We start from the raw sequence: 27,895 nt of genomic DNA on the forward strand, positions 1-27,895 counted from the left end.
AGGTTGGTAGCACTTTAGTTTTTGTTAAAATCAAAGTAAATCCTACATACCAGAAATCTGCTTCCCCCCAGAGTAGATTACCAGTGTCAAACATAGCATGAGAAATGGAAGTGTGTTAAGTACAGCTTTAGTGTAGGTGTCTTTTAACACTACTGCTGATAGTGTTCACTCCATTCTCTTCTTTCTGATAATGCCTCCTAAACATGTTCAAAGCCCAGCTCATTGAAAAGCAACAGATCTCTTGAATACCACTCCACTGATGATGAAGTAACAACACAGACATAGGACATGGGGATCTGCCTTGTATTGAATGAGACCATTGGTCTGTCAGGTTCAGTGTTTCCTACACTGGTTAGGGTTCCAGAGATCATTCCCTCACAGCCTTTCCCAGGAGATGCCAAGGATTGAGCTCTACCACTGAGCTATGGTCCAGTGTCATGTTCCCCAAATAAACCAAGATGACTCTGGGAAATCGTCAGAGTCAGACATGGAAGCAACAGTCCCAGCATCTTGCTTGATCCCCAGAAACAGGTATTGAGAGGCATAATCACTTGCTTCTGTATACAAAAAGACAAAAAAGTCCTGTTAGCCACTGGCAAACCTCCTGCTCCAGGCATTTGTCCCCTCTTCACTTACTGCTAGACACAGCCTGCAATCTCCATCTGACTCCGAAGCAGAGCTGTGTGCCAAACAGCCAACCTGCTGCTGCTGCTAGCCCTCCCTGGCAGCTTGCTCTCATTCCGCCTCATTCTCTAGCTAGCTAATGGTAACAACATACTCTGTGCTTGTCCAGAGAGGGACAGAAACATACAGAGAAAGGGAAGGTTTCTCCTGCTCACTTGCTGATCTATTTATCTGGATGGTCCTTCTGTCTTCCTTATTGTTGCAGAGAGAGGGGGGGGGAGAGGGAGAGGGAGGGAGAGAGCGAGCGAGCGAGAGAGCACGCATCTCTGGAACAAGTGGAAGAGCCAGAGTGCGAACAAGCAAACTGCAGGGAGGGAGAAGGAGTGCATAGCAACGCGACTCCACGATGAAGAACCAGGAGCACCATCCTCAGAAGGTAAGACGAGGAGGCAGCGAGCAGCTTGTACCGGAGGCACATAATTAGATGCCACAAAAGGAGAAAATGTGTGTGTGTGTGTGTGTGTGTATCAGGGGAAGAGAGCTTTAGCAGGTGTCTTTTTCTGGATGGCAAAACAATCCAGGCTCAGGATTGCACATCCCACAGTCCCTGTATCCTTTCCCCCAGGTAAGGTTGGCAGGGGATGCTTCCTCTGGGACCCAGACCCTCCAGAGTAGCAGGCTGTCTGCTGCTAAAGGTGGAGAGCGACGACACCTTCTGCCCCTGGCAGGACCCCAGGAAGCAGCAGGTGGGGCAGGTAGGAGGCGGGGGGTGGCTGGCTGGCTGTCATTGCATAGCCAGCTCTTCTCACTCTCTTTAATTAGCAAGCTGGGGGGGGGCTGTGCCTATACTTGAGTGCACCCGCTTTTCACCAGCCAGCCTCATCACGCAGGTGTTTCTTTTTCCTCTGGAAGGCAGGTGTTTCCACCAGGGGATGATGCATGCTATATGGCTGGGGGTGGGATTTAGGTACGGAACAATTGGGTGGGGAGAGAGAGGATTGCAAGTCCCCTGTAGTGTTTGCATCAGTGCTTGTCCTCCCACTGCATCCTATGTGCAACAGGTGCTAAAAGGGAAAGAGTGCCCAGGAAGACAGGCTAGAAAGGTTCACATCGGACATGGCTGGAGCAGGAAACCGGGTCAGGTCTATCAAGCCCCTCTTTGCTTCTTTCCATATCCGCTCCCTCTCGGCTTGCATCACCCGGCCGGCTCCTCCCTCTTTCCCCCTGGGAAGCCTTCTTCTGGCAGTGATTCTTTTCCCCTTTCCCCTTTTACATCACCCAGGCAGAATCTCTTACATAAGCATGTCAGTGTGGCATAGTGATTAGAGTGCCAGGTAGGAACTGAAAGAGCAGGGTTCAAATCCTCACTCAGCCACAAAGGTTACTTGGGGCCAGTTACAGCCTAACCACAACCTATTGATGTGAGAATAAAATGGAGTGGGAGTAGAGGACCATGCGCTGTATGCCACCCTGGGATATGAATGCATTAATGTTTATTCATTTATTTATCTTTCCCCATATCTCCCACTTCTGACTCCACTGTTGGCTCTTCCAAGACATTTTGCAGTAAATGAAGGTAGAGCAGTAAATAGCACCCAGTACCGCCCCCCCCCCGGTTCAAGGCCAGCCAAGTTATTTTGGCCCTTGAGGCAGAAAATCCCACAAGACTCCAACCACCATTCAGAGTGCGCTGTCTGAGAAAGTTCATAAGATTTGCAGGGACAGGTAGTCTATAAGCAAAGCCATCCATCCTGTTTCTGACTGGTGCTAGCAGGGGTGGACTTTGGTAATATTTTGTAATATGACGTCCTGTGTGAGGCCACCATTTGGCGCCCCAAAATGGATCTTCTCAGTTTTGAGCCCCCTAAATCTGGTGCTAGTGCTAGTCTTTGGACCAAAAAGGCTCTCTCATTGCGGCAGGTAGCAGGCAAAGCAAATTAAAAAAAACAAGTTACAACCGCCAAGAAAACCCCCTAATTAAAATGCACAATGAAACAATTTAATCAAAACGTTAGAATAAAAATCCACAGTCAAAATGCACAATAAAGCAATCCCATTAAGACAGCAGCAGAAGATTCAAGTCAGGAGCTATGGGGAATACTTGTCTAAATGGGGATTTGCTATGATTTTGCTGAAGCAGTGAGCCTTGTTTTGCTCTAGTGACTTTCAAGGTGGCTTCCTGCCGTCTCTAGTCCAAGTCTCCACCTCCCATCCCAAATTTTGAGAGAAATGAAAAACAATTTGTTTCTGGGCTAGTGGTGCTGGATAAGTAGGTGAAAGTACCACCATTTCACCAAATAATGAGCCTTCACCAGCACAGAGTGGTGGAGATGCCTTGCAGCCTCAGCCAATTGATCTGAACACCTCTGAGAGGCATGAACTTATCTAATCCCCAGGACACTAACTCGTGTCTGCTTTCCCCCCAACCTTTGTGTGTGGCATGCACACTGACGGGGTTCAGACAATAATATCTCAGCAGCTTCAGAACAAGGCAAGGTATTAAACCAGCTTCAAACTGAAGTTTAATATCATAGGCAGCTGCTCTACAACAGAGATAAGCCCTCTCTTTTATGCACATGTGTGCGCACACACACATCTCACATAAATGTAACTTAATGCTAAGGTCCCCCTTCTCTCTCCCTGTAATGTATAACTGAGGAAATGAAAGATATGACATCATTACACCGTGCTAATGTAGAGTAAGGGGAGGCTACTACATACCACACCTGGTTCCAACCAGATCTGAAGTCAAGGTCTACAAAATGGGACACTCCCAAAAACTGTGGAGAAAAATATTCATTTTGAAGTGTTTCGGGGGGGGGGGGTGTCTTCTGATTTCTCCAGCTGCCAGCTTGTGACTCAGATGTGGCACAGATGCATTTCTTAAAGTGAGGGATTTTCTCTCTCTCCTGTAACTCAGTGTTCTTGAGTGTGATGTGGAACTGATGACCTAAATCAGTAAAATAAGTGCTTTTGTGGGGCTTACACACACTCTAATAAATGTTTTTCGTATTCCAAAAGGCGGTCTATCACATTTATCTGGTGTGTATTGGAATAATAATATTTGTCCTTTTTACCACAAAAGTCATCATATACTTTCTTTTTATATATATGCAAAGCTAGCTTATCCATTGTTCCTTCATTTATCTGAACTATTTCCCACCCTCCTGCTCTGATTCTGCCCTTGTTTTTTCTGCTCTGAACTATTTCTGTTTGAGGATGCCTTCATAGAATACCTAGCTGTCCAAAGGACAGGAGAAGGGAATGGCAGAAAGCTGTTAAAAATTTCCTGCTGAGGAACCTGTGCTGGAGTCTCTCAGTCTCCCAGCAGAGTTTGGCATTATAGATTAACCACAATGCTTAAACTTTGCAGCCTGGGAAGAAAAGCTTCTTGCCTCAATTTGTTGTTCCAAGCGATGGTGTGTATGATTGAATTTTTTTTCTTCAGGAACAGAAGGCTGCCTAAGAAAAATGAAAAGCAAAGATGCTCAGAATGCCATCAGGATTCTAAAGAAAGCACCAGATTGTAGCACGGAGAGACAAACATGTCACTCCAAAGTATAACAGTGATCACACTCAGTGGAAACTGGCCTTGGCCAAAAAATGGGGTAGGGTCTTTGTCAGAATGAACTTTAGGCTGATTCATGTTACTTCAGTTGTGGGATAACCCTTCATTAACCCTTCCTGGTGCTCAATTTGTAGATAGCCAGGTGCTAGAAACTGCTCTCAGGTATGAGACATATGTACTCTACATATGCTTAGAGGCATACTCTTTCTTTAGACATCCCATGGCATAGTATATAGGTTCCAGGAATGAGCCATAGAGCTTATGGCCTTCCTGGAGAGAGATAGCCTGGCCACTGGTAACTTCCAGGCTGGATTACTATAATGTGCACCATATGGGGCTGCCCTTGGGTCCAACTAGTGCAGAACATAACAGCCATACTGTTGATGGGGGCATCTGGCCGAGAACCTGTGACACCATAGTTAAAACAGCTGCACTGGCTGCCCATCTGCTACAGAGCCAGGGTCAAGATCCTTGTATTAATTTACAAAGCCATTCCAGGGTACGTCAGGAATCACCTGAACTGTTATATCCCAGCTCAGTCACTGAGCTCATTGCAGGGGCATTGTTGGTCGTTCCTCAAATTTATGAGGCCTTCTTGATAACAACAAGAAATAGAGCCTTTCATGTCATTGGCTCAGTCCTGTGGAACACTCTGCCACTAGAGATTCAGCAGGTGCCTTCTGTTCCAACTTTTCAACACCTGCTGAAAACTTTTCTATTTTGCTAGGCTTATGCAGTCAATTAAGAATACATCTTTCCACAATGGTTAATTGATTTCTGTTTTTAACCTTTTAATATGCTTTTTACTGTATTGTTTTGTGTATTTTTGTTGTAAGCTGCCTTGATATATATATATTTTTACAAAATAGCTGCATATAAATAAACAAATAGAGGGATCCCTGGCTAAAATTCAAGCTCTGCGGACACCATTCCCCTCTCCCATCTTAATTACGTACATATTTGGCAAGCAAGTTCCCTTGAGTCCAAAAGTGTGTGCAAGTGACTATAAGCTGTGATGTGGACATTTTCACAAAGTAATTTATGTATGTGACTGGATATAACAATAAACACTAGTTCGTTAACTGCCTTCCTCATACTATGCCTCTGCTTTGCTTTGGGGCAGTTAAAAAGAGAGAGAGAGAGCCAAGTATTGTGTGGGTTGATTCATTGCACCTGAGATACTGACACTGATAAGAAAACAATAACCAAGGACCAAGCTTAGAGTCTTCTTACTCACAGTAGTCATAGAATCATAGAATAGAATCATAGAATCATAGAGTTGGAAGAGACCACAAGGGCCATCGAGTCCAACCCCCTGCCAAGCAGGAAACACCTTCAGAGCACTCCTGACATATGGTTGTCAAGCCTCTGCTTAAAGACCTCCAAAGTAGGAGACTCCACCACACGCCTTGGCAGCAAATTCCACTGTCGAACAGTTCTTACTGTCAGGAAGTTCTTCCTAATGTTTAGGTGGAATCTTCTTTCTTGTAGTTTGGATCCATTGCTCCGTGTCCGCTTCTCTGGAGCAACAGAAAACGACCTTTCTCCCTCCTCTATGTGACATCCTTTTATATATTTGAACATGGCTATCATATCACCCCTTAACCTCCTCTTCTCCAGGCTAAACATGCCCGGCTCCCTTAGCCGTTCCTCATAAGGCATCGTTTCCAGGCCTTTGACTATTTTGGTTGCCCTCCTTTGGACACGTTCCAGTTTGTCAGTGTCCTTCTTGAATTGTGGTGCCCAGAACTGGACACAGTACTCCAGGTGTGGTCTGACCAGAGCAGAATACAGTGGCACTATTACTTCCCTTGATCTAGATGCTATACTCCTATTGATGCAGCCCAGAATTGCATTGGCTTTTTTAGTCTCATAGATGATGAAGGGCATTTAGACAAAAGGGAGTATGACAGGATGAGGGTAGAAGGGAGAGATTAAGCAATCAAAGGTAAGTAGTTTGGACCATAATGTGGGCTGAAAATGGGGTTTAAGAGAATCTATTAGAACTAACATTCTAAAGATTACTAGTTAACATTGATTTCATGCCAAGCAGGTGCTAGGAAAAAAAAACCTAAAGGATTTTGACTTATTTAGTGAACATGTTCCCTAAAACAAAGGCATTTATTTTTATTTTTATTTTCAAAAAACCCTCCAAAAAAGAAGTGTTCTGGAAAGTGTAAGGTTTTCTTTTATTCAGACAGCACAGAATGTAATAATATATAATATATATATCTATATATATTTAGAAAAGCATTACAATGCCTGCTGAAATGATTTCTTTATTTCAGCTATTTATATACTGCTTAATCACTGAAGTGTATAAGTTAAAATTATTTGTAAAACAGAAAACCTCCTTAAAATTTACTGCTTTCTTAAGTGCGTACATGCATGTATGCACACACAGACACTATTATTATATCAATAGAAAAAAGTCATCATAGTTTCCTTGTTGTGTAAATAATGTATATAAAGCAGACATTCTGGGGGAACTTCCATTCCTCCTCACCACTATGAGCTGAATGAAGAACATGAAATAATAATTAAAAAAATCATAGTTTCCTTGTACACCTTACTCAGCTAAGAATTTTTAAAATACATTTGCCGCTTATTTTAAAGGCATTTTCCCACCCCAACTTGCTTTAGAACACAGATTCCATTGCATCCAGCTAGTTTGTCCTACTTTCTCTGTGTGCTGCCTCACTCCTTTTTCTTACAAGGGAATGATTGCAAGATCTCATTGCTTCAGCAAAAATCCTGGAAAAATATAAGCCGTTACTGCAAGAGGTTTAGAAACTGGAGGTTTACATTGCATAATGGTGAGACTTAGGCTGTGTACACATGGATACCATTTACTCCAGCTTCAGTGCACTCCCACTACTGGAACAGTGAAACTGAGTACACATGATATTGGCTAAAACCCATCTGTATCCTGCAGTTTCTTGAGAAATTCTCTTGTTCAATGCATTTCCCCTTAAACCACCTTCCACTTGATTTGAAAACATAAGCTGTGGTTAAGCTGAGATGTGTACATCTGAGACAGCCATTGCACATGCACTGATGGTAGCCCATGTGCAGATGACCTCTTCATCAAATAGGACAGGCATAGGCAAACTCGGCCCTCCAGATGTTTTGGGACTACAACTCCCATCATCCCTAGCTAACAGGACCAGTGGTCAGGGATGATGGGAGTTGTAGTCCCAAGCATAGCTGTCAACGTTTCCCCTTTTCTAAGGGAAATTCCCTTATTCCGAACAGGATTCCTCGCAAGAAAAGGGAAAAGTTGACAGCTATGGTTCCAAGACATCTGGAGGGCCAAGTTTGCCTATGCCTGAAATAGGAGTTTGGTGCAGGGAAACTAAATCAGGTAATGGGCATGGGTAAAGACATGGTTTGAAGCTCAATTGAACCCGAATTAGGTGATCATTCTGATCTGGTTGGGGCTGCAATCTCCTGAATGATCGCATAGACACTTTTGGAAGTTTCCTGGATCCTGCAATGCTCCTGGGTGCCCTCAGTGACCATAAGCGTTTTTCAGCATAATTGGCTGAAGCACCAGTTGTGTTTCTAGCTGGAGAAGACCTGGCCAGTTCTTCATGTCCCTGTTGTGCCCAGTTTAGATCATTGTAACCTGTTCCATACATGGCTGGCTGCCTTTCCAAAGCACTTGAAAGCTTCAGTTGCTTCAAAATGCAGCTGCCTTGGTATGATGTTTTGTCATGCCAGTGATACTCCAGTTGTACCAACATGAATTTTGGTTCCAGGCTGAATTTGAAGTCTTAACCTTAAGGCCTTAAATGATCTGGGGCCAGCTTGATTTAAGGACTGCCTTCTTCCTTTTGCTCATGCTCAAGCACTCTGTTCAACTGCCACTCTGTTGGTAGTCCTCCTGCTGCCTGAAATTTGGCAGGTGGTGACACAAGATGGCTTTTTAGACGGCGGAGCCTAGACTGTGGAATGACCTTCCCAGAAAGAGCCATATGGCTACCTTGCTTGCTCACTTTTCAGTGAGAAGGTAAAATGTGGCTTTTTAAAAGAAGCTTTCGGTCTGTATTAATTTTATCTTGTAGCTACTTAACATTGCTAATATATTTTAGATTTTAAAATGCTGTATTGTAAATCACTTTGATAGCCTTTGGGAGGATTAATGGCATATAAATGTGTTCAGTGAACAGATGAATGGCTATTATGGTGCCTGGAAAAATATAATGTACAGTACCATGAAGGGCATTTTTAGTAGATTTTCCCTGGTTATATTCATTTCTACAGATGTTGGCACTGTCCTGTCCATATAGTTACTTTCTGCTTTGATGTGTTAGGTCTAGATTATTATAAATGTAAGTGTGTATGTGAGAAAGCGAGTGAGTGTACATGATAATGTACTTGTCCACATGAGTTACAGGTATGTCATGTACATACATAGGCATCTTTTGCACTAAGATATATAGACGTTTCTTTGGGCATCATGTTCATATATGTGCCATGAAGCCTTGGGCCAGTCACCATCTCTTAGTCTATCCTAAGCAGAACCATGTACACCAACTTGAGATCCTTGGAAGATAGAGGTGGTATATAAATGTATTAAAGAAATAAAAATATATAATTGCATCTATGAGGTCTGTATACGGCTACACATGTTATTCACATGTGTGTGGTATTAGCTTGCCCACGTACAGACATGTTTGTATGGCTGGGTCTGAGCAGAGATATGTGCGCATGTAAGTGCAAGAGCATGTAAACATATGGCAGGTAAATCTGTGCTTCATTATTTCCTCAACAACTAACACTTTCTTCACTTGTCTCCATGGAAACTGAACAAGAGGAGCATTGCTACAACTGTAGCCTATTGTGGAAGAGGAAAGGGCAGCTATTGGAGGAAAAAAAGGAGAACCAATGTTTAATTTGGTCCAGCGCTCACCAGTGCTCTGGCTGTTTTCAAGGAACATATGAATTAATAATAAAGATCAAATAGTTCTCCTGAGTTTCGGCAAGCGAACCTTTCAATCTCTGCTGAGTAGCTAGAGCCTGTCCCCTCATGTCAAGGATTTTCAGGGAGAGCTTTCAAGTCAGAGTGTGTGGTTTCCATATAGGGTTGAACCCCGTCGCCTCTCTTTTTATGAAATTAAGAACCAGGTGCAGGCAGCTTCTTGTGTTGGGAAAATATATTTGGAAGCCACATCAAGGGAGGATCATTTTAAAGTCAGTCTAGTTCAGCCATTGTCTTAGCTAGGCAGGCAGTTCTTAAATGAGGCAATGGAAGCTAGAGAGACGATGGGTTGCTGCTTTTTAACTCAGCAAACCAAAGAGGGTTTGTTGGGCCAGAGCTGAGGTAGCCAATGTACTCATTGTATGTTGTATGCTCCAGGAGTTATGAGACTCCAATTCCCATCAGCCCCAGACAACTAGATCAGTGGTTAGGGATGATGGGAACAGGAGTCCAACAACGTCTGAGGACACTATGTTAGCTATCGCTGGCCCTGGGTTGCAATAGGGGCTAAGTTAATCCCTGACAAACATCACGCAAGCTGGGAGAGCAAGACTGGACATGGAGAAGTGGTGTAGCTCTATGCCAGAGCACAAGCTTTGCCTGATGAAGATCTCCGATTCAATTGCTAGCATCTCCAAATACAGCTGGGGAAAACGTCTGTTGGAACCAAACCCCTGGAGAGCATAGTCAGTGTAGAGTAGACCAAGGGTAGTCCATGTGGTGCTCTCCAGATGATGTTGGAGTCTCCCTGTCAATTCTAGCTGCCATGGCCAGTGATTAGGAAAGATGGGAACTGTAGTCCCAACAATAACCGGAGGTCACAAATGGGCTGGCTCTGTATAAAGAAACAGCGCCTGTTGTGGACCTCTGAGGCTGAGAAGATGGACTTCACTCAGCTCATGACAGATGCAAGTCTTTCCTTGCACTTCCTATTAGCCACAAGCAGTATGGGCAGCCATGATGAAAGCTATGGTCACTCAGTGGCAGATCTCTTGGTGTTTCAAATTTCAGTGGCACCCTGTGTGACGCCAAAATTCGGAGCCCCTCCACCTCTTGAGCTCCCCAGAAGGCACCACTCAGGCACCATGCACAGTGCGACCGAACCAGTTGTGCTCCCCTAGGTATGCTGTAGTCCAATAACATGGAGGGCCACAGGTTGCCCACCCCTGTGTGTGTATATTACAGACATATACCACCATCTAGCTTCTATCAACCCTTTTCTTTAAAAAAAAAAAATCATTTCCCCTTGCTCTCTGAAGTTTCCCTTGCATTTCTTTCTGTCTTCTTCCAACAACCTTGTCTTTAATTCCTCACTTCTGCCCTTTGTCAGCCCGTGATTCCAGACTTGCTAATGACTCCAAGCGATCAAGGAGATGGTGACCTGGAGATTGAGTACCCTGAAGACAGAGGGAATTGGACAGGCAAGCTGGATTTCCTTTTGTCCTGTATTGGCTACTGTGTTGGACTGGGGAACGTCTGGAGGTTTCCATACCGCGCTTACACAAATGGAGGAGGTAAGCCCTGGGCTTTTCTTACTAGGGCTTTTGTGGGCTCCTGCCACATCCTGTGCTGGAGGGCTGCATCTCTATATTGAAAACTGACAATAGAAAACTGGTGTCAGGTAGGAGGTGTGTGTGCACGCAACTCCCACAGCAGCAGCTGCAACGCAGGCATGGCCCAGAAGGACTCCCCAATGCTGCTGCTTTGACTGTAGCCACAACCAACTTCAGGAAACACACCAAGCAGACACCTGATTTCCTGCATCAGCTTCGGCTTGGAGTCACAAACGACTGTGCTGATCCCCTGGGTTGGATGTGCATTTGCTCTTGGCTGGTGCACAAGCACCCTGGGGACACTGCTGAGTTACTGTCTCTCTCTGCAGCTTGCAAGACATTGATCTGGCAGGTGGGAGCGTACACTGCCCACCCCAAATGACAGGCACACCTGCCTCTCTGAAATTCAGGGAAGGGGGGGTGGAGTGTTTTATTTTTTAAAAAAAAAAGACAGACACCAGGGACACAAGTGATATTGAAGTGGTATTTCAAGAATATCTGCCTAGGCTATGGTCCCTTTAATGTTTACAAAACCAAAATGGGGACGGGGTGATCACAACAAAAACTGCCAGAAAGTCAACACCTAAACATACAAAACTCAAATTCCTGTAGTTCACTCCAGCTCAGTGCTGGATGAAAAGGCACAGGTCCCAAGATTGTGTATCCTATTCATGGGTGCTAGTCCTCTGTGACCCATTTCCTATACCCCTATGGTGTCCTGGGATATACAACTAAGGACACATTTATCAAGGGGCTGGCTGCCATGCCATATGAACTGTTTACTCTTAAGCAGGCTTCAGCATGGTGCCAGGCACCTCTGTCAAATGTCCTGCGTGTTTCCGAAAGCAACACTGATGAATCAGTAGGAGGCATACATCCTTCTGAGTCAGTGCATAGTGCAGCTTGCGTGAATTCAGGATGTGAAAGGGCAGCACACTCCTGGAGATACCATCTTCTCCACTGGGGAGAAAAGTAACAACAAGATTCTAACCATTCACTGTAAATCTTTATCAGTGTTTTGCTTATGCCATAGGGGTGTCGGTCCCAGAAAGCTGACAGAATTCAGAGAAATAATTTGATTTTGCTTGACTGAATCTTCTGGTTAGTGTTTGATGAATAGTGTCTTCAGATTGCTTTTCTAAGAATGGTGGGTGGAATTGTTTTTCTTTGACAAAATTGGCTGGCTTTCAGTAGAGTAGAAACTGAACCCTTTGAATTGACAGAAAATCTTGTGAATCTCAGACAGCTGCCAAAAATGCAAATTTGAAAATATGTGCCATGTAGATAGTCTTTGACGTTTTAGGTCCCGTCCCCCCATTTTAATCCACTGATTACTATGGGGATTTAATTGAGTTCTTGGCTGAACCACAGTCATTCCAGTGATCTTGTCAAGTCATTTAGATTCAGCTTTCGCCTTAAAGTCCTTGCTCTAACTCCCCCAGATCATCTCAGTTTCCTATTACTGTACCTATTTCCTCATCTTTGTAACCATAGATGCTAAGGAATGATTCTTGACCTTCTGCAAGCAAAGCATGTGCTCTATCACTGAACTATGGTCCCATCACAAGCAAGTTATTATGATAGGGGGTACCTCCAATACTGGAGTCATAGAGTTCTCAGATGGCAACCTGGGCATTTGCACATACATTTAAAGTAACTGGAAATCAAGGGAGCTATTGTAGACTTGGCGTTGCTCAGGCATGCAAGGTTGTTGTGTTTTTTTTTGCAGTATCCACACAATAACACCAAAATGCCGTCCCGTTCTCCCCACTCTCATTCTCACTTAATCCACATTTACTGTTTCCAGTTTTTGTTTTAACCTATTGGGTTTTCCATAGAAATGTTCAATCTATATTAAAGTTGCAGCCTGCACTGTATATCCTACATTGAGCTGGTGTTGCATTAGATGACCTCCAAGGTCCCTTTAGCACAATGAATCTATGCTACATAGGGAAGTTATATAACAAGGTGCTCACATTTAACTGTGCTCCTTGCCCAACATCCAGTCATGCCCCCTGTGCCTTGTGTCACAATTTTCTCTCCTACAGGGGCATTCCTTGTTCCTTATTTCATCATGCTGGCGATCTGTGGGATTCCCATCTTCTTCATGGAGCTGTCGCTGGGCCAGTTCTCCAGCTTGGGGCCTCTTGCTGTTTGGAAGATAAGCCCTCTGTTTAAAGGTATGTGTACATGCAAGGCAGTTCTCGGCTTCCTTGATGTTTCTGTCTCCCTCTCTTCTGCTGAGAACTATAAAACCAGGGTCCGCTGTGTCAGTAGCAAAAAGGCATAGCAGCAGCTGTTGCCACTGTCTCCGCTCATCATGGAGCAAACTTAGAACATAGAAGTCTATGGGTGTGAATGGATGGTACACAAAGGGATCAGTAAAGCTGAATGGTGACCTTCCTGAAGAAACCAGAGGCCTTTCTCCTGGGCATGGTCGGCCAATTGGTGCCAAAGAAGGACAGAACTTTCTTTATGTATGCCACAACAGCAGCAAGAATACTTATTGCAAAGTATTGGAAGACACAAGATTTACCCACTCTGGAAGAATGGCAGATGAAGGTGATGGACTATATGGAATTGGCGGAAATGACTGGCAGAATCCGAGACCAGGGAGAAGAGTCGGTGGAAGAAGATTGGAAGAAATTTAAAGACTATTTACAGAAATACTGTGAAATTAATGAATGTTAGAATGATGTCAGAATGAAGTTAAGTGGTTTTAGCAGTAATGTTATAAGGTGTATGTAAAAATGGATTGTTAACAGGTGAAAATCCAAAGTTATAATATATTAAGTTAAAGGATTAAGACAAAAACAAAGAGGGAAAGGAATTGCTGAATTAACTAACAGAACTGGAATACAAAAAAGGGAGGTGTGAGGAGGTCAGGGAAGTAAGGAAATGAAATGTAAGGCATGGAAAGATTGATGTGTTTTTTAAGTGTTTTTTATATTTTTTCTGTATTTTGTATTTTTTCCCTTTTTATTTCTTTTCCCCCTCTTTTTATTTATGTAATCTTTTCTTTGAAACTTTAATAAATATCATTTTTTTAAAAAGTAAAGCTGAATGGTGAGAGGCACAGAGAAGGCAGCCTTTCTCTCTCTCTCTCTCTCTCTCTCTCTCTCTCTCTCTCTCTCTCTCGTTGTTTCAGAGTTTTAATGGTCCAGTCTCAAGCTCTGAGTTGCATAAGAAACAACCCCAATGAGGCCAGTGTTTTCACATGGCTTGTGTGCTTTTAAATGCAACAGGGTACACTAGAGATGGTGACAAATGTGACAGCCAGGATGAAAATTACTGGTGTGGATAGTTACGAATGGATAGGGATGCTTGAGGAATCAGTCCCTTGCAAATTCCAGTACAGGCAGACACAATCCACACCTCCCAGATGAATGTGCAGATTGGAATGCAGCTATCCCTTGGGATTTCATAGTTTTTCAAATTCTGCAAAAGCGCATATAGAAATGTGTATTTTGAGACAAAATATATTTAGGGTGCTTCCAGACTGGTGTTTACAATGGTAACTCGGGTTACAGACGCTTCAGGTTACAGACTCCGCTAACCCAGAAATATTACCTTGGATTAAAAACTTTGCTTCAGGATGAGAACAGAAATCGTGCTCCGCCGGGGCAGTGGCAGCAGGAGGCCCCATTAGCTAAAGTGGTACCTCAGGTTAAGAACAGTTTCAGGTTAAGAACAGACCTCCAGAACGAATCAAGTTCTTAACCCGAGGTACCACTGTAGTGTGGTGTTGGTGTGTCTCATGTATACATGTTTTTTGCAATATCCAGCCTGTATTCCTCCCCCCTCCCCTGGCATGGCATTTAATCCAGATTTACCCTTTCCAGGAAGAAGAGGTAAAACAAGCACCTGTTTGCAATATCTTAATAACCTGCTTGCGTATTAACTCCCCTCCTCAAAATCTGGAAGCAACCTTAGCAATGCATAGAGGTAGCCACCAACTGGATGGCTTCAAAAGAGGATTAGACAAATTCAAGAAGGACATTGCTATTAGCCACAGTGGCTATGTACTGCCTCCCCGTAGGAGGCAGTATGCCTCTGAATACTAATTGCAGGAAACTGCAGGAGGGGAGAGCTCTGTTGTGTTCCACTCCTGCTTGCAAGATTCTCAAAGGCATCTGGTTGGTCACTGTAAAAATAGGATGTGGCCTAGATAGCAGAACTATTTTCATGTACTTATGTAATTTGTGAGAAAATGTGTCTAAATGTAAATTTTAGTTTGGATTTCTTTTTTAAATGTAGATTAATTCAGAAATAGGGCAAAATGGATTTATGAATGTAGACATGCAAAACTGACACGGACCAGGAATAGGCTGGTCCTTCCATCCTCTGTACATAATCATGTAACCAAAGCAAATGAAGCTTTCTTCTCCAGTGGTCAAGTGCCAGCCTATGTGGTTATGGCTGACTCAGATTTTCTGGCATGGAAATGTTCACTATGAACAGTGCAGCATATAAGCAGCACCCAAGGAGCTGTTTGAGTCTTGTTGCTGTTATGTTAATCTGTCTTCCATTTTTGTTCCCTTTTCAGGTGTTGGCATGGCCACAATCCTGATTGTCTGCTTGGTGGCCATTTACTATAACATGATCATTGCCTACGTTCTCTTCTACCTCTTTGCCTCGCTGACAAAAAACTTGCCCTGGCAGTACTGCGGCAACTGGTGGAACACAGACCTGTGCCTGGACCACCACATCATGCGCACAGGGAATGGCGCTGTCCCCTTCAACATCTCTAACACTGTCAGCCCAAGTGAGGAATACTGGAGGCAAGTACAATAGGCCAGGGAATGTTTAGGTGACCATTGACGACCATATTGGACCTGATTGACAACTGCACACTCTAAATCAGGGATCCCCAGCCCTTTTGGGGCCCTTGGCCCAATCCAGTTTATGTTCCTAAATTAGGTGGTTTTCTATGGCAGATTTGCCCTCCCTTGTACTAAGAGACATGATGCTCCTGTCCATTAACCGCCTCCCTTTTGTCCTAGTCGTTATGTCCTGCACATCCAGGAGAGCTCGGGGATTGGCGATCCTGGGAGGATCCGCTGGAATCTATGCCTGTGTCTTCTCCTCGCCTGGGTCATTGTGTACCTATGTATCCTAAAGGGAGTCAAATCCTCTGGCAAGGTAAAGTATGAATCGGCAGCAGGCACTAGTGTGTTTGAAGCAATGCTTGTTCTGGAATTATTAGCTAAACTCAATGGTTAGCCTCTTCCCCTCCATTGCATTCGCAGTGGCCCAGCCAGTAACCCTCTATACACTGGGGCTTAATGTGTATGAATTGGGGCGGGGAGTGTTTGGCTTTACATGTGGACATTCCCCACACATTTTAGAATTTGCTGTCAAGGTTCTAAATTGTATGGGGAGCTCTGCAAGTAAAGCAGCCTCCCAGCTGCAGATGCTCAGCCCTCTGATGCATGGAGGGAGACAGGACAGGCTACAGGAGACCAAACAGAGCTGGTGGGGCCAACAAGTACAGCTCCAGTCTCCTCCCTCGCACAATTGGTATCATTATCTGACAATAACCATGTGTACCCCCACCCAGCTGCACTAGGAGGAATGTCTTGATGGTAAGAGCAAACTCAAGTCAATTTGCAATCATCTCTTAGGGATGCTCTAACTCTAAATTTCTTGCAACATGCAGAGGATTTATTTATTTATTTATTACATTTATAATCCTCCATTCCTCCAAGGAACTCAAGGAGCCATACACCACTTTTTCTCTCTCTATATTATCCTCACATAACTCTTATTAGATACGTTAGGCTGAGATTTGGTGACTGGCCCAAGGTCACCCAGTGAGCTCTATGGCTGAGTAGCAATATGAACCCTAGTCTCTCAGGTCCTAGTCCAACACTCCAACCAATACACCACAATGGTTGGACATTATGGGTACATGACAACCACTCTGCATAATCTGTGGAACACTGCAAGACTTCTACAGAGCTGTCCTGTAGACAGCCATCATCTCCACATTTTCTTATGCATACTGAAGTGAACCATTGCAGCTTCAATCAAATACCTTTATCTTCTTGCAGGTTGTATATTTCACAGCTACCTTCCCTTACCTCATCCTGATCATGCTCCTGATTCGAGGTGTGACCCTGGAAGGAGCCTGGTTAGGAATCAAGTTCTATCTCACGCCACAGTTTGACCTGCTACTGTCTCCCAAGGTGAGGTTTATGCCATGTGATTTCACTGTAGAGTGGAGCTTAATTACATAGACCTGCCCTTTCAGCTGCCACACACAAGTGCTCGCCATGTTCAGAGCAGATGTGTGCAGCAGGGGGCTCCTCAAGCTTGGCGGGATGCACAAGGAAGGAAAAGGTTTTCCTTTTAGAATAATGTTTAGGGGGGGGATAGGCCAATCAGGTTTTAATTGGACCCCACTTGTAAGTAGGACAGCCCTTGCAAAAATAAAATTGAAAAGCAAGTAACATTCCAATGCTATGTAAGAATAGCATTTTAGATCTGTCCATGCAAAATATACATCATGAGACCAGAGCAGCATTAAATGTGTTGCTGCTACCATAAACAGCAGTTGTATATTTTAGCACCTCCCCCTATAAAATCAAAGACAACTTACCCATTTCCAGCCCCCTTGTTTCCATCAGCATCACTCACTTCCCTCATATGAAACATTTATATGAAACTATAAAGTGGCTCATATATATATATATATATATATATATATATATATATATATATATATATATACTGAGCCTCATTTCTCATTTTAGCCCATTGTTCCCTATTTTGACTAGCAGCTGCTCTCCAGATCCTGCTCCTAATCCTGTAAGTGGAGATGCCAAAGACTGAGTGCAGGCTCTTCTGTGTACACAGCACGTGCTGGACCACTGAGCCAGGGCCCCTTCCCATGCATTGACTTGTCTGAGATCTACTACGTGTATTGCACACACACTATAGAAATGCACTTAGGTGGGTCCAATCGAAACACAGAGTTCTCCTGTGCATTAGAGGAAAAAGCAAAAGTATAACATGTGTTTACTGCCTTCACTTCTGCTATAATGTGCAAAGTAGAAATTAGCATGCATCCTTCATGAGGAGATGTACAGAAACACTTTAGGATCATTTAACTTCATTAATGAATAAGTGCAGACACTGGCAGATTATTATAATTTATTAAAATTGTATACATTGGCAGATTTTTTGTTGTCATGAGAGGTTAGGTAAAGGTAAAGGACCCCTGGACAGTTAAGTCTAGTTGAATTTACCTTCCCACTGCAGCAGTACCTATGCGTTCGAAGCTGGTATGCTTTCAAGCTGGTTAGATCATCCTTAGAAAAAGCTTCACTGTGCAGATGAATGGACTGTTTTGTCACTCAAAGCAGACTTCTCCTTTACCTCTTGTTTTCAAACACTGTTTCAGGTGTGGATTGAAGCAGCTTTACAGATCTTCTACTCTCTTGGGGTAGGATTTGGGGGACTTCTCACCTTTGCATCATATAACACCTTCCACCAGAACATTTACAGGTACATGTTTTCAGTGTAACATGGCATGGAGATGGAACATACAGAGGTGGTTGCTCATCCATGTCATCATGGATGTTAGCAACACTCCATTATCCCTGAATGGAGGCTGTATAGAGTAGCAGGTGAATGATGGATATGGCAAGAGGAAGGAGACAAAACGTAACTACCAGAAAACAAGTGGGAACGTACAATGGAAACGAACATAGACTAAGTCAGTCAACCTTTTCCCTGGCTCCCCACCATCCCTCTAATGGATGCTTTGTGACAATGAAGGCAAAGGATGAGATTCACCCAACAAGCCCTGCCCCATCAGAGAAAGCTCTGTGCAAAGATTTCCGCTTGCACAATGGGGCCTCCCACCCTTTCCTTCCCCTACACCCCCCAAAATTGGCTTGGGAGATGTTGGGAGATCCCCAACAACAGCATGGGGCAGGGAGGAGAGAGGGGATTGTTCTGGTTCTGCTGAAATGATTGTGCAGAAGGAAGGCTTATTGTGGCACAACCACACAGAATTCCAGCTCATCATGGAATTCAAATAAAATCAGCATAAAGATCCCATGAGAACTCTGTTTCTGCTCTTTACCCTCAGCAAAACATATGCTCCTTCATATTTCTATAGGTGACATATCTCTCGATATTTCCATGTAAACCCAAAGCACAGCAGAGTAGCATTTTCTAAGATATGAACCCCCAACTTAGATCCCAATAGATGGCAAGTATGGCAGCCTAATTTGGTTGTGGTGTCATCCTTTCCTTCCTCTTGCCTTCCAACTCAGTACATCAGGGATGGAACCCTCTGGCTCAGGGTCCAAATGTGGCCCTTCAATCCTCTCTGTCTGGCTCCAGGGACTCTTCACAGACCACACACTGTCCTGAGCTGCACCTCTTCCCAGCTGTCCTCTGCAATCTCCTTAAGTCTTTTTGCCTGCCTGGAATGTGTCCTTGAACTCTAATCATGCTTCTTGCTTGGTGGTGGTGGTGGTGTGTGTGTGTGTATACATGCGCATGCAGAAAGTAGCCTACTGTTCACAGGTGGCATTCACACTGCCCACTTTTGCCTCCAGTCCTGCCTACTGCTAGCATGTGACTGTCAGAATGTGACCCTTGAGCTGAAAATTGCTCCCCACCACTGCTGTGGGGTCTCAAATGGCCAGTTCATGATGCTAGAGACTGCTGATCCAGTTCTTGTATTTTTTATTCTGTAGGGATACGTTTATAGTTACTGTGGGCAATGCTATCACCAGTATCTTGGCTGGCTTTGCCATCTTCTCTGTTTTGGGCTACATGTCCCAAGAACTTGACGTCCCTGTTCAGGAAGTTGCCAAAGCAGGTAAGGCCTGAACATTCTTCCCTCCATCTTCTGTGGAAGTGTGTGTATTATCCACCAGGTCTTCCAAGCATTACATGTCTGCATGCAACATAATGAAATTGGCTTGCAAATAATTTCTGAGGCTGCAGGACATTGTGAACAGAACATCCTCCTTTTACATTTTACATTTTTGGCTTCCTTATTTTGAGGGGAGCTAAGACTATTCTTTTTCATAAACACACACACACACACACACACACACACACAAAACACACACACAGAGTGGAATTGCTGCATAATTTCCCTCTGGGTATATCGCTATTCTGGGAAATTTAGAGTATTGTGACCATTTTCTAATTATCCTCTAGGTAGTTTCCCCTTTATGGTCTATATTGCTCCTCTAGGAATCAGCTCTGTTGCTTTAACCCTTCCCTTTCTAAATAACATTGTTTTTATGTCCTTTTTTTCTTCCTTCCCACTCTAAATTACAGCACACAAGGTGAGGTAGGGTGTAACTGCAATTGTGATCTTGATGAGAGAAAGGGACTATTTAACTCCTTCCACAGTAAAATTATACATACCCTCCAATATCTGGGGCTGCTCACTTTGCTAGCAGGTGTTAGAAATCTGAAAGCGGAGTTAGTGTTCCACTTCCAGCTTAAATCAGAGCAGCGACAATTGGCTTCTGCTAGATCATCCATGTCTTGAAGCATCCTAAGTTGTGACTTAGGGTATCAACAACTTATTTCCTGAGCCTTGGCTTTCAAAAAATACGGTCCAGAAAGCAAGGGACTGGAAATCGTTTCCAGTTGGGAAACACTGTTCTATGCCAACTCCAGACTGTTTCTGTGACATCTTTCCTGACATCTCTTGCTGTAAGTTGCCCTTATGTCTACAGCCATGAGACTCGACTCTCTGTCAGTAATATCTTCTTGCCTGTAGCTGTATAATCCCACTTGTGATTCTTCTCCTCCTTTGCCTGTCTTCTAGGTCCAGGCTTGGCATTCGTGGTGTACCCACAAGCCATGACAATGCTTCCTCTTTCTCCTTTCTGGTCTTTCCTTTTTTTCTTCATGCTGTTGACTCTTGGCCTGGACAGTCAGGTAAGAGTGTACTCTGCTGTGAGGAAGGACTTGAACTATATGGCCTCAAGCAAATGGTGCTTATGGCTTACAGTACAAGAGAGCATCTGTTATTATCTGTGTGCAGTTTGCCTTTCTAGAGACCATTGTTACTGCGGTGACAGATGAGTTCCCATATTACCTGCGGCCAAAGAAGGCTTTTTTCTCAGGCGTCGTTTGTATTGTGATGTTCCTGATGGGGCTCATCCTCACAACAGAGGTAAGCAAAATGGACAGTCAAAGACTGCAGCCGCCAGACCTTTCCGTTGATCATTTAAGTTGAGGATTTACAGGGGCAATTGATGTGTTCTCCCTCTTTCCTCTCTCTGTGCCCTCCCTAAATGTTCTAGGGGTTCCCCAAACCCTCTGGAGCAGATTTGGGGAGGGCATAGGGACACACAAGGAAACAAGTGGGGGATGTCCTGTTGTGCAATCAGAAATCCTTGTGCTGAAGGGACTTAGTAGAATTCCACCTGTAATTTGAGCTGTGATTCAGAAAGCAAATCATAGTGTTTTCTGTGCCCTGATAGAATGAGCCCATGAAATTCCTAGAGTGACTTTTTTGGTATGTGACACCCCACCCCACCCCACCCGTTCATACTTCCTAAATATTCAGGTTATTAAAATGCTGGTGCTGGCCTGTAGAACAGGATGTATTGACACAAGTAAGCTCACTGAGTTGACAAGCCCATGTCTTGATAGAGGCTTTGACCATTCACTGCTTCTTCTCCCTAGGGTGGGATGTATTGGCTGGTGCTGCTGGATGACTATAGTGCTGGATTTGGACTCATGGTAGTGGTCATTACCACCTGCCTGGTGGTGACACGTGTCTATGGTAAGACCAGATACACTGATAGTGTAGACATTCAATTCTGAATTGCTGAGTATGTGTTGAGATTTTTAAAGTGACATTGATAAATACAAAGAGGGTTTTGGCTTTTGTGGGGTAAGTAAGACTGCCAATAAGCTATGCAACATCTCAAGATGCATGTGGCAGTGGGTAAAATAATAACTTAGAATTGTACCACCCCTGGCTTTCACACTGCACCAAAGGAGGTGGTGGTGGTTGTTACTACAACTAAAAGTCTCAAAACCACTAATATATAATAAATGCAAAAAATACAGTACATATAAATAAGTTTTAACATTTAACATATTGTTTGTTTTGTGGGTAAGTCACACATCTTTATGTACTATTAAAAATTGCTTCTCTGGAAGTCAGTTGAACTGTGTTTGATGGAGTATACTCCCGGATAGCCTCAGACAGCCATCCTTTACTTGGGGCCAAGCCACATTAACCATAGTAGGGCTTACTTCTGAGTGAACTTGCATAGGGTTGTGGCGTTAATGATTTAGTGGAAAAGAGCTGATTTAATTTCCCATTTCTTACACATCATTTTGTTCTCTGCAGGCATGAAGAGATTCTGTCGTGACATTCATATGATGCTGGGTTTCAAGCCAGGGATATACTTCAAAGCCTGTTGGTTGTTCCTGTCTCCAGTGACAATGATGGTAAATATGCTCCAATATCCACAGCTGGACAATACCCTCATCAAAACCATCTAAAATGTCACAAGAGAGTGGGAAGCTTCTCAAATGGAAACTACAGACTGATTAAAGCCTTGACCACATTTCTGCTTGCCCTGTGCCTAGAAAGAACACATCCAAATGGTTTTCCACTTGTCCTGCACGTTCTAGGCATGGGTCTGAGCACTTTTGTATTTGCCCCGCTGCTATGTGGAACAAATAGTGCTAGTGCTATGTGGAACAAATAGCAATCTGCAGAAAATCCAATTGCCATTTGTTCTGATTCAGCACTGCAGATTTTGGCGGAGGTATGGATAAACCTTCAGTCTCTGCCAGGTGGTAGTTTTGAATCATTTTCCCCAGCTCATCTCATTCTCCCCTGGTCTGTTAGCAGAGTCTTGTCCTACACCTCCTGAGATTAAAAGTTCATCTGTAGGACAGCACTCCCTACAGCTGACTCAAAATGGAAGGGGAAATGCCTCGTGCAATTCTATGATGACACTCTTTGTTTCAGGCTCTGCTGGTGTACAGCATCATCAAGTATGAACCATCAGAGTATAATGGATCCTATCGTTTTCCATTCTGGGCTGAGATTCTGGGCATCCTGATGGGAATCATCTCCTGCCTGATGATCCCCACGGGGATGGTTTTTGCTGTGCTCCACGAGGAAGGAACACTCTGGCAGGTAAGCAGCTTCTGGGGTCATTTTCTTTGTTTTCTCATACCCTCCAACATTTCTCTGATGAAAACAGGGATGTCCTAAGGAAAAGCGGGACATTCCGGGATCAAATCAGAAACCAGGACAGTTTCTGTAAATTCAGGACTGTCCCTGGAAAATAGGGATAATAATAATATAATAATAAATTATTATTTATACCCCACCCTTCTGGCAGGTTTTCCCCAGCCACTCTGGGCGTCTTTCAACAGAATATTAAAATACAATAGTCTATTAAACATTAAAAGCTTCCCTAAACAGGGCTGCGTTCAGATGTCTTCTAAAAGTCTGGTAGTTGTTGCTCTCTGTTCTCTTTGACATCTGATGGGAGGGCATTCCACAGGGTGGGCGCCACTACCGAGAAGGCCCTCTGCCTGGTTCCCTGTAACTTGGCTTTTTGCAGTGAGGGAACCGCCAGAAGGCCCTTGGCGCTGGACCTCAGTGTCCAGGTAGAACAATGGGGGTGCAGACGCTCCTTCAGGGTCACTTGGAGAGTCTGTTTTCTCATGGGATCTTTGTTTTTGCACCTTTTAGGTCTACTTTATATGACCATTGTGGCTACAAGCAGAAGATTGGAAGCTTTCTCTTTTGTTTTAACTAGCCTCAGTTTAATGCTTTGTCTAAACAGATTTGGTCATACCATTAGGTACAATGAATGAGACTGCCATCATTCCCTTCTGCCAGCTAGAGGACAACTGGTTGTCCATTTCATTTTATTTAGCCATTTAAAAAGAATGTGTGGAGAAAGCAAAGGAACTTTCCTTGCCATCCAATCTTTAAAAAACTGACTTTCCAGAGATACTCTAAATACCAACACCCCCACCCACTTTCTATCTTCATTTGAATTACTTCCTTTAAATAGCTTTTAATAATGTCAAGTTTCTATATTGCTGGGACAGAGGTTGCCATCTAGTGGTGTTTATGTGCATTGCATAAACTTGAAATATTTTCAAACATAGAATCAATATGAAGATCTGTAGAAAAATAGCAGAGCCTTGCACTTCTGCTTTGCAGAAAAGAACATGATATTGTTGCTAATCTCAGACTATGTTGCATATTTGCTGTGCATTGCTGAACAGTCAGGGCACCCTGTGAAATTAACAGAACTGTCTGCTTCTACAGGTGCTGATAACTTCTTTGGAGTTAAAAAGTTAACACTAATAGTGAACAAAGACCAGTGCTCTGTGTTCATCAACTTTACTGGCTGTGCAAACACTAACCACTGTTTCGGTTTACTTCATTGGCAATGCCTTGGAAGCTTTGGAGATGTTCTTCCATGCTCTTTCACAGAAATGCTTCGGGCAGTATCAAAGCAATTTTGGACTCCCAAAGATGGATGTTCTTTTGGATGTCCATCACGGTACCTCCTATAATTGTTTGTCCTTCTACTTGCAGAGAATCCAGCAAGCTAGCAGGCCAACCATGGACTGGGGTCCTTCCCTGGAGGAGAACAGAACTGGCATGTATGTGGCTACTCTGGCAGGCAGCCAGTCACCTAAACCTTTGATGGTCCATATGAGGAAATATGGAGGGATAACCAGCTACGAGAATATAGCCTTTCAGGTAGATAAAGAGATTGAAGAGGATGAAGAAGAGTCCATGATGTGAATGAAGTGGCAGCCTCCCAGCTCACCACCCATGTGGGGGAAGGTGGAGGGAACGCAAGGAAGCAGACAACTGAACTTTTGCACAAAGTTGCACTTTGGCACTTCCAGATGCATTTAGCATCTCATAGCAGTGAACTCAGCATAACTCTGCTGAGAATCCCAGTGTTGTTGAGGTTTCTGTTTGATGTGGGAAGGTGTGCAATGAATCTGTGTCTTGCTGCTCTAATGTCTAGGACAGGTCACTTGGATCCACTCATGTTTTCCCTTCCTCACCGAAGCAGTGATGAATTCCTCAGGGTCAGGGCCTAGCATCCCATAAACTATCTTCTTCCTATCTAATCTATCTCCCCACCCCCTTGATAGTCACCTAGCTATTCGTTTGCAGATTTTAGCCTACATATTTTCACTCAGAATAGCTCTCCCAAAGCTGCCGCTACGTTCTGTGGCCTAACAATTAAGTCAAGGATGGGGGACCCCTCAAGCCTGGGGATCAAATGTGGCCCTCCAGGCCTCTCTATCTGGCCCTTGAGGCACTCATTGGGCCACACCCCTCTTTAGCCCTGCTTTGCACTTTGAAAATGCTTCTTGCTTGCCACTTGCCAGGGTAGAGGACAGGGAGAGAGGTGTGAGCATCCTACATGTAAACACAATTTGTATAATCTTTGGAATGTAGGGTTGTATCCAATGCAGAGTAAACCCATTGAAGTTAATGGGCATTGCTAGCTTAGATCCATTCATTTAAACTTAGCTGGATAAAACCCATCCACTGCCTGAAGTGCAGAGTGGAGGGGCAGACATGCAAACCTTCTACTATGTCAGACAGTTTGTCCATCTCATTCACTGTTGTCTACAATGTGTGGCAGGAACTCTCCAGGCTCTTTCAGATGGGATTTTCCCAGGCCCACCTGGGGCCTTTTGCATATAAAGCATGTTCTTTACCACTGAGTTACAGACACCTCCTCTCCTTTTGTGGAGGAGCTATCACATACACTGGACTTCATTTTGTATGGCCATATGGGCCCTAATGCCACACACTACCTAAAATACGTAGTGGAGGGGCACACATGCAAACATGATAGGTGGGTGAGTGGCTGAAATGGCCCAAAGTGCAGTTTGCTCTTCAGATTTCAAAATGTATTGGGTTGGCAATTTTGCTTGTGAGGCTTAAATTGCAGTTTTATGCTTGAATCAGTGTCTAATGGGAATGTAAAAAACAAACAAACAAGCCTACAAGAATGACTAGAATGTGCATTCTATTTAGCTTCTGAATTCTATCCCCTCACACCACTCAAATGTTGCATAAGTAGCAGGAGGGAGGATTTATGTGCACTTTGGGTCCTATGCATGAAAACAGCCTCCTATAGCAGGGGTTGGCAACCTAAGGCCCATGGGCCGGATGCGGCCCAATCACGTTCTCTATCTGGCCCATGGACGGTCTGGGAATCAGCGTGTTTTTACATGAGTAGAATGTGTCCTTTTATTTAAAATGCATTTCTGGGTTATTTGTGGGGCCTGCCTGGTGTTTCTACATGAGTAGAATGTGTGCTTTTATTTAAAACGCATCTCTGGGTTATTTGTGGGGCATAGGAATTTGTTCATTCCCCCCCCAAAAAAAAAATATAGTCTGGCCCACCACCGGCCCACAGTGGACCGACCCACTGCTGAAAAAGGTTGCTGACCCCTGTTCTGTAGTAACCACCAAAGAGAGAGAGGAAACACAGGATATGAGGGGGAGGAGTTACAGCTGAGAAGGAAGCCAAGCTGAGGGAGGAGTTAGCAACCAGCAGCAGTCAAACTTAGCTCAGTGCAGATCCTGGGAGCTCGCAAACAGACCTCGCAAGCAGGGGTGTTTGCCAGGGCGCTTAGCCGGGGAGGCCCGGAGTTCTGTCTCTTGGTGTGCACAGAACCAGAGACATGGAGAGTGAGGCAGCTGCTGCAGTGACCTGTAACACCTGTGCCATGTTTGCCACTCTGCTGGAGAATAAGCAACAGTACACTTGTAGCAAGTGCAAGCTGGCTGTCTTGCTGGAAGAGAAGGTGCTTGACGCCCACCTAGCCACACCTCAAGCAACAGGACAGCTTCAGCTGAGATTCCTGCATTGCAGGGTTTCGGACTAGATGACCCTTGGAGTCTCTTCCAACTCTAAGATTCTATGATTCTAAGAGGCAAACTTGGTTCTGTTAGCACTGCCACTTCTTTATATAAAGGTTCACAGTATTTCAAGGCAGCCTCTTTCCTGAAGTGTGTGTTACAGTAAAACCAGGAAAGATCAAATCTGACATTCTAAGTCCTATTTTTCAAAACTGTATGAAATGCTGCTATTTTACGAAACAATGCAAATCACAATATATATTCTTTCATCCTCTAAAGAGAAACAACAGGTAGGAGCAATTTTCTACCTCCAGCTTTGGGGAGAGCTTTAGTGAAGGAAGATCAAGAAAGGACTTTGGTGTGAGGCCATTACCTATCTGGCTCGCTGTCAGCAAAAGTACAGACTGGAGGCTTGTTGTATTGTGTGGGACCTGTGAATAGACTGGGTTTTCTATAGTACCTCTAATACATTATGAGGGAAAAGGTACCTGGGAGTTTTTCCCTTACATGGCTTGATTTTCTAACAGTTGGCCTTTTTCTGTTCCTTCTTAAACCAATATGCATTGGGAAATGGGCTATTTGTAGAAGCGCAATGTAGTTCCCATTTCCTGGCACAGATACACGCTGTTCTTCTGTGTGACTGTCTGCATTCTTTTCTCTAGTGGCCTCTGTAGTTATAGGTCGGGGGCGGGGAGGCAGTCCATTAGTGAGCAATATTTTAAGATTTTGCTAAAAATAATTGGCAGAAAAAGAGGGAAAGAAATCTCTCTCGCCTCTAGCCTGGCATATAAATGTGCTGTCTGTAGTCTGGCTCCAGATGATTTTCTGGGACTGATTGTCCACACAGGCTTTTCTTCCTGAGTTGGCCAGCAAATGTGTGCATCTATGGATGGGTGTTCCAAATCCCAATGAAAACCCCTGGAGAATCCAGGCTTCAGAAAACTTTTATATACAATCTACAAAGCCTCTTTTGGGTGTTGAGAAGTCCCTGTTTCCTTACAAAGCAAATAGATGAATGGACAAATAGCTCTGATCAGGCATTTCTAAAATTCTAAAATTCAATAGGTTCCTGACCTGATCTCTGTGTTAAGTGCACATGTGAGTCTGTGTGTCAGAATCTTCTTCTTTTCATGTAATTATGGACAGCACAGGCCACTCCCCCTTTAAAGAGCAGTTCTAATGCTCAGCTACAGTGGCCAGCATTTACAATGTATTCCAGCTACTGATATGTGTTCTTGAGTGAGCGTGGGTGTGTACTATTTGACATTAAAATAAGGAAGAACCAG

The 27,895-nt window shown here is 43.9% G+C and overlaps 1 protein-coding gene across 1 annotated transcript; it reads left to right on the forward strand.

Moving 5' to 3' along the window:
- The first annotated feature begins 658 nt into the window (after positions 1 to 658).
- On the forward strand, positions 659 to 27,895 carry SLC6A7 (solute carrier family 6 member 7). The gene is made up of 14 exons (XM_082211765.1): positions 659 to 1,060; positions 10,507 to 10,690; positions 12,778 to 12,909; positions 15,276 to 15,510; positions 15,733 to 15,871; positions 16,783 to 16,917; positions 18,135 to 18,238; positions 19,444 to 19,568; positions 20,538 to 20,650; positions 20,757 to 20,888; positions 21,404 to 21,503; positions 22,080 to 22,180; positions 22,710 to 22,880; positions 24,306 to 27,895. The coding sequence occupies exons 1-14, from the start codon at positions 1,031 to 1,033 to the stop codon at positions 24,516 to 24,518; spliced, it is 1,914 nt and encodes a 637-aa protein (XP_082067891.1). The 5' UTR covers positions 659 to 1,030; the 3' UTR covers positions 24,519 to 27,895.

Source organism: Podarcis vaucheri, assembly GCF_965113315.1.
Source record: "Podarcis vaucheri genome assembly, chromosome: 2".
Lineage (NCBI taxonomy): Eukaryota > Metazoa > Chordata > Lepidosauria > Squamata > Lacertidae > Podarcis > Podarcis vaucheri.

Coding starts and splice junctions, on each gene's coding strand:
- SLC6A7 (XM_082211765.1), top strand. CDS start 1,031: ATGAAGAACCAGGAGCACCATCCTCAGAAG. Junction 16,918..18,134: donor ACCTGCTACTGTCTCCCAAG/GTGAGGTTTATG, acceptor ACACTGTTTCAG/GTGTGGATTGAAGCAGCTTT. Junction 20,651..20,756: donor CTCTTGGCCTGGACAGTCAG/GTAAGAGTGTAC, acceptor ATCTGTGTGCAG/TTTGCCTTTCTAGAGACCAT.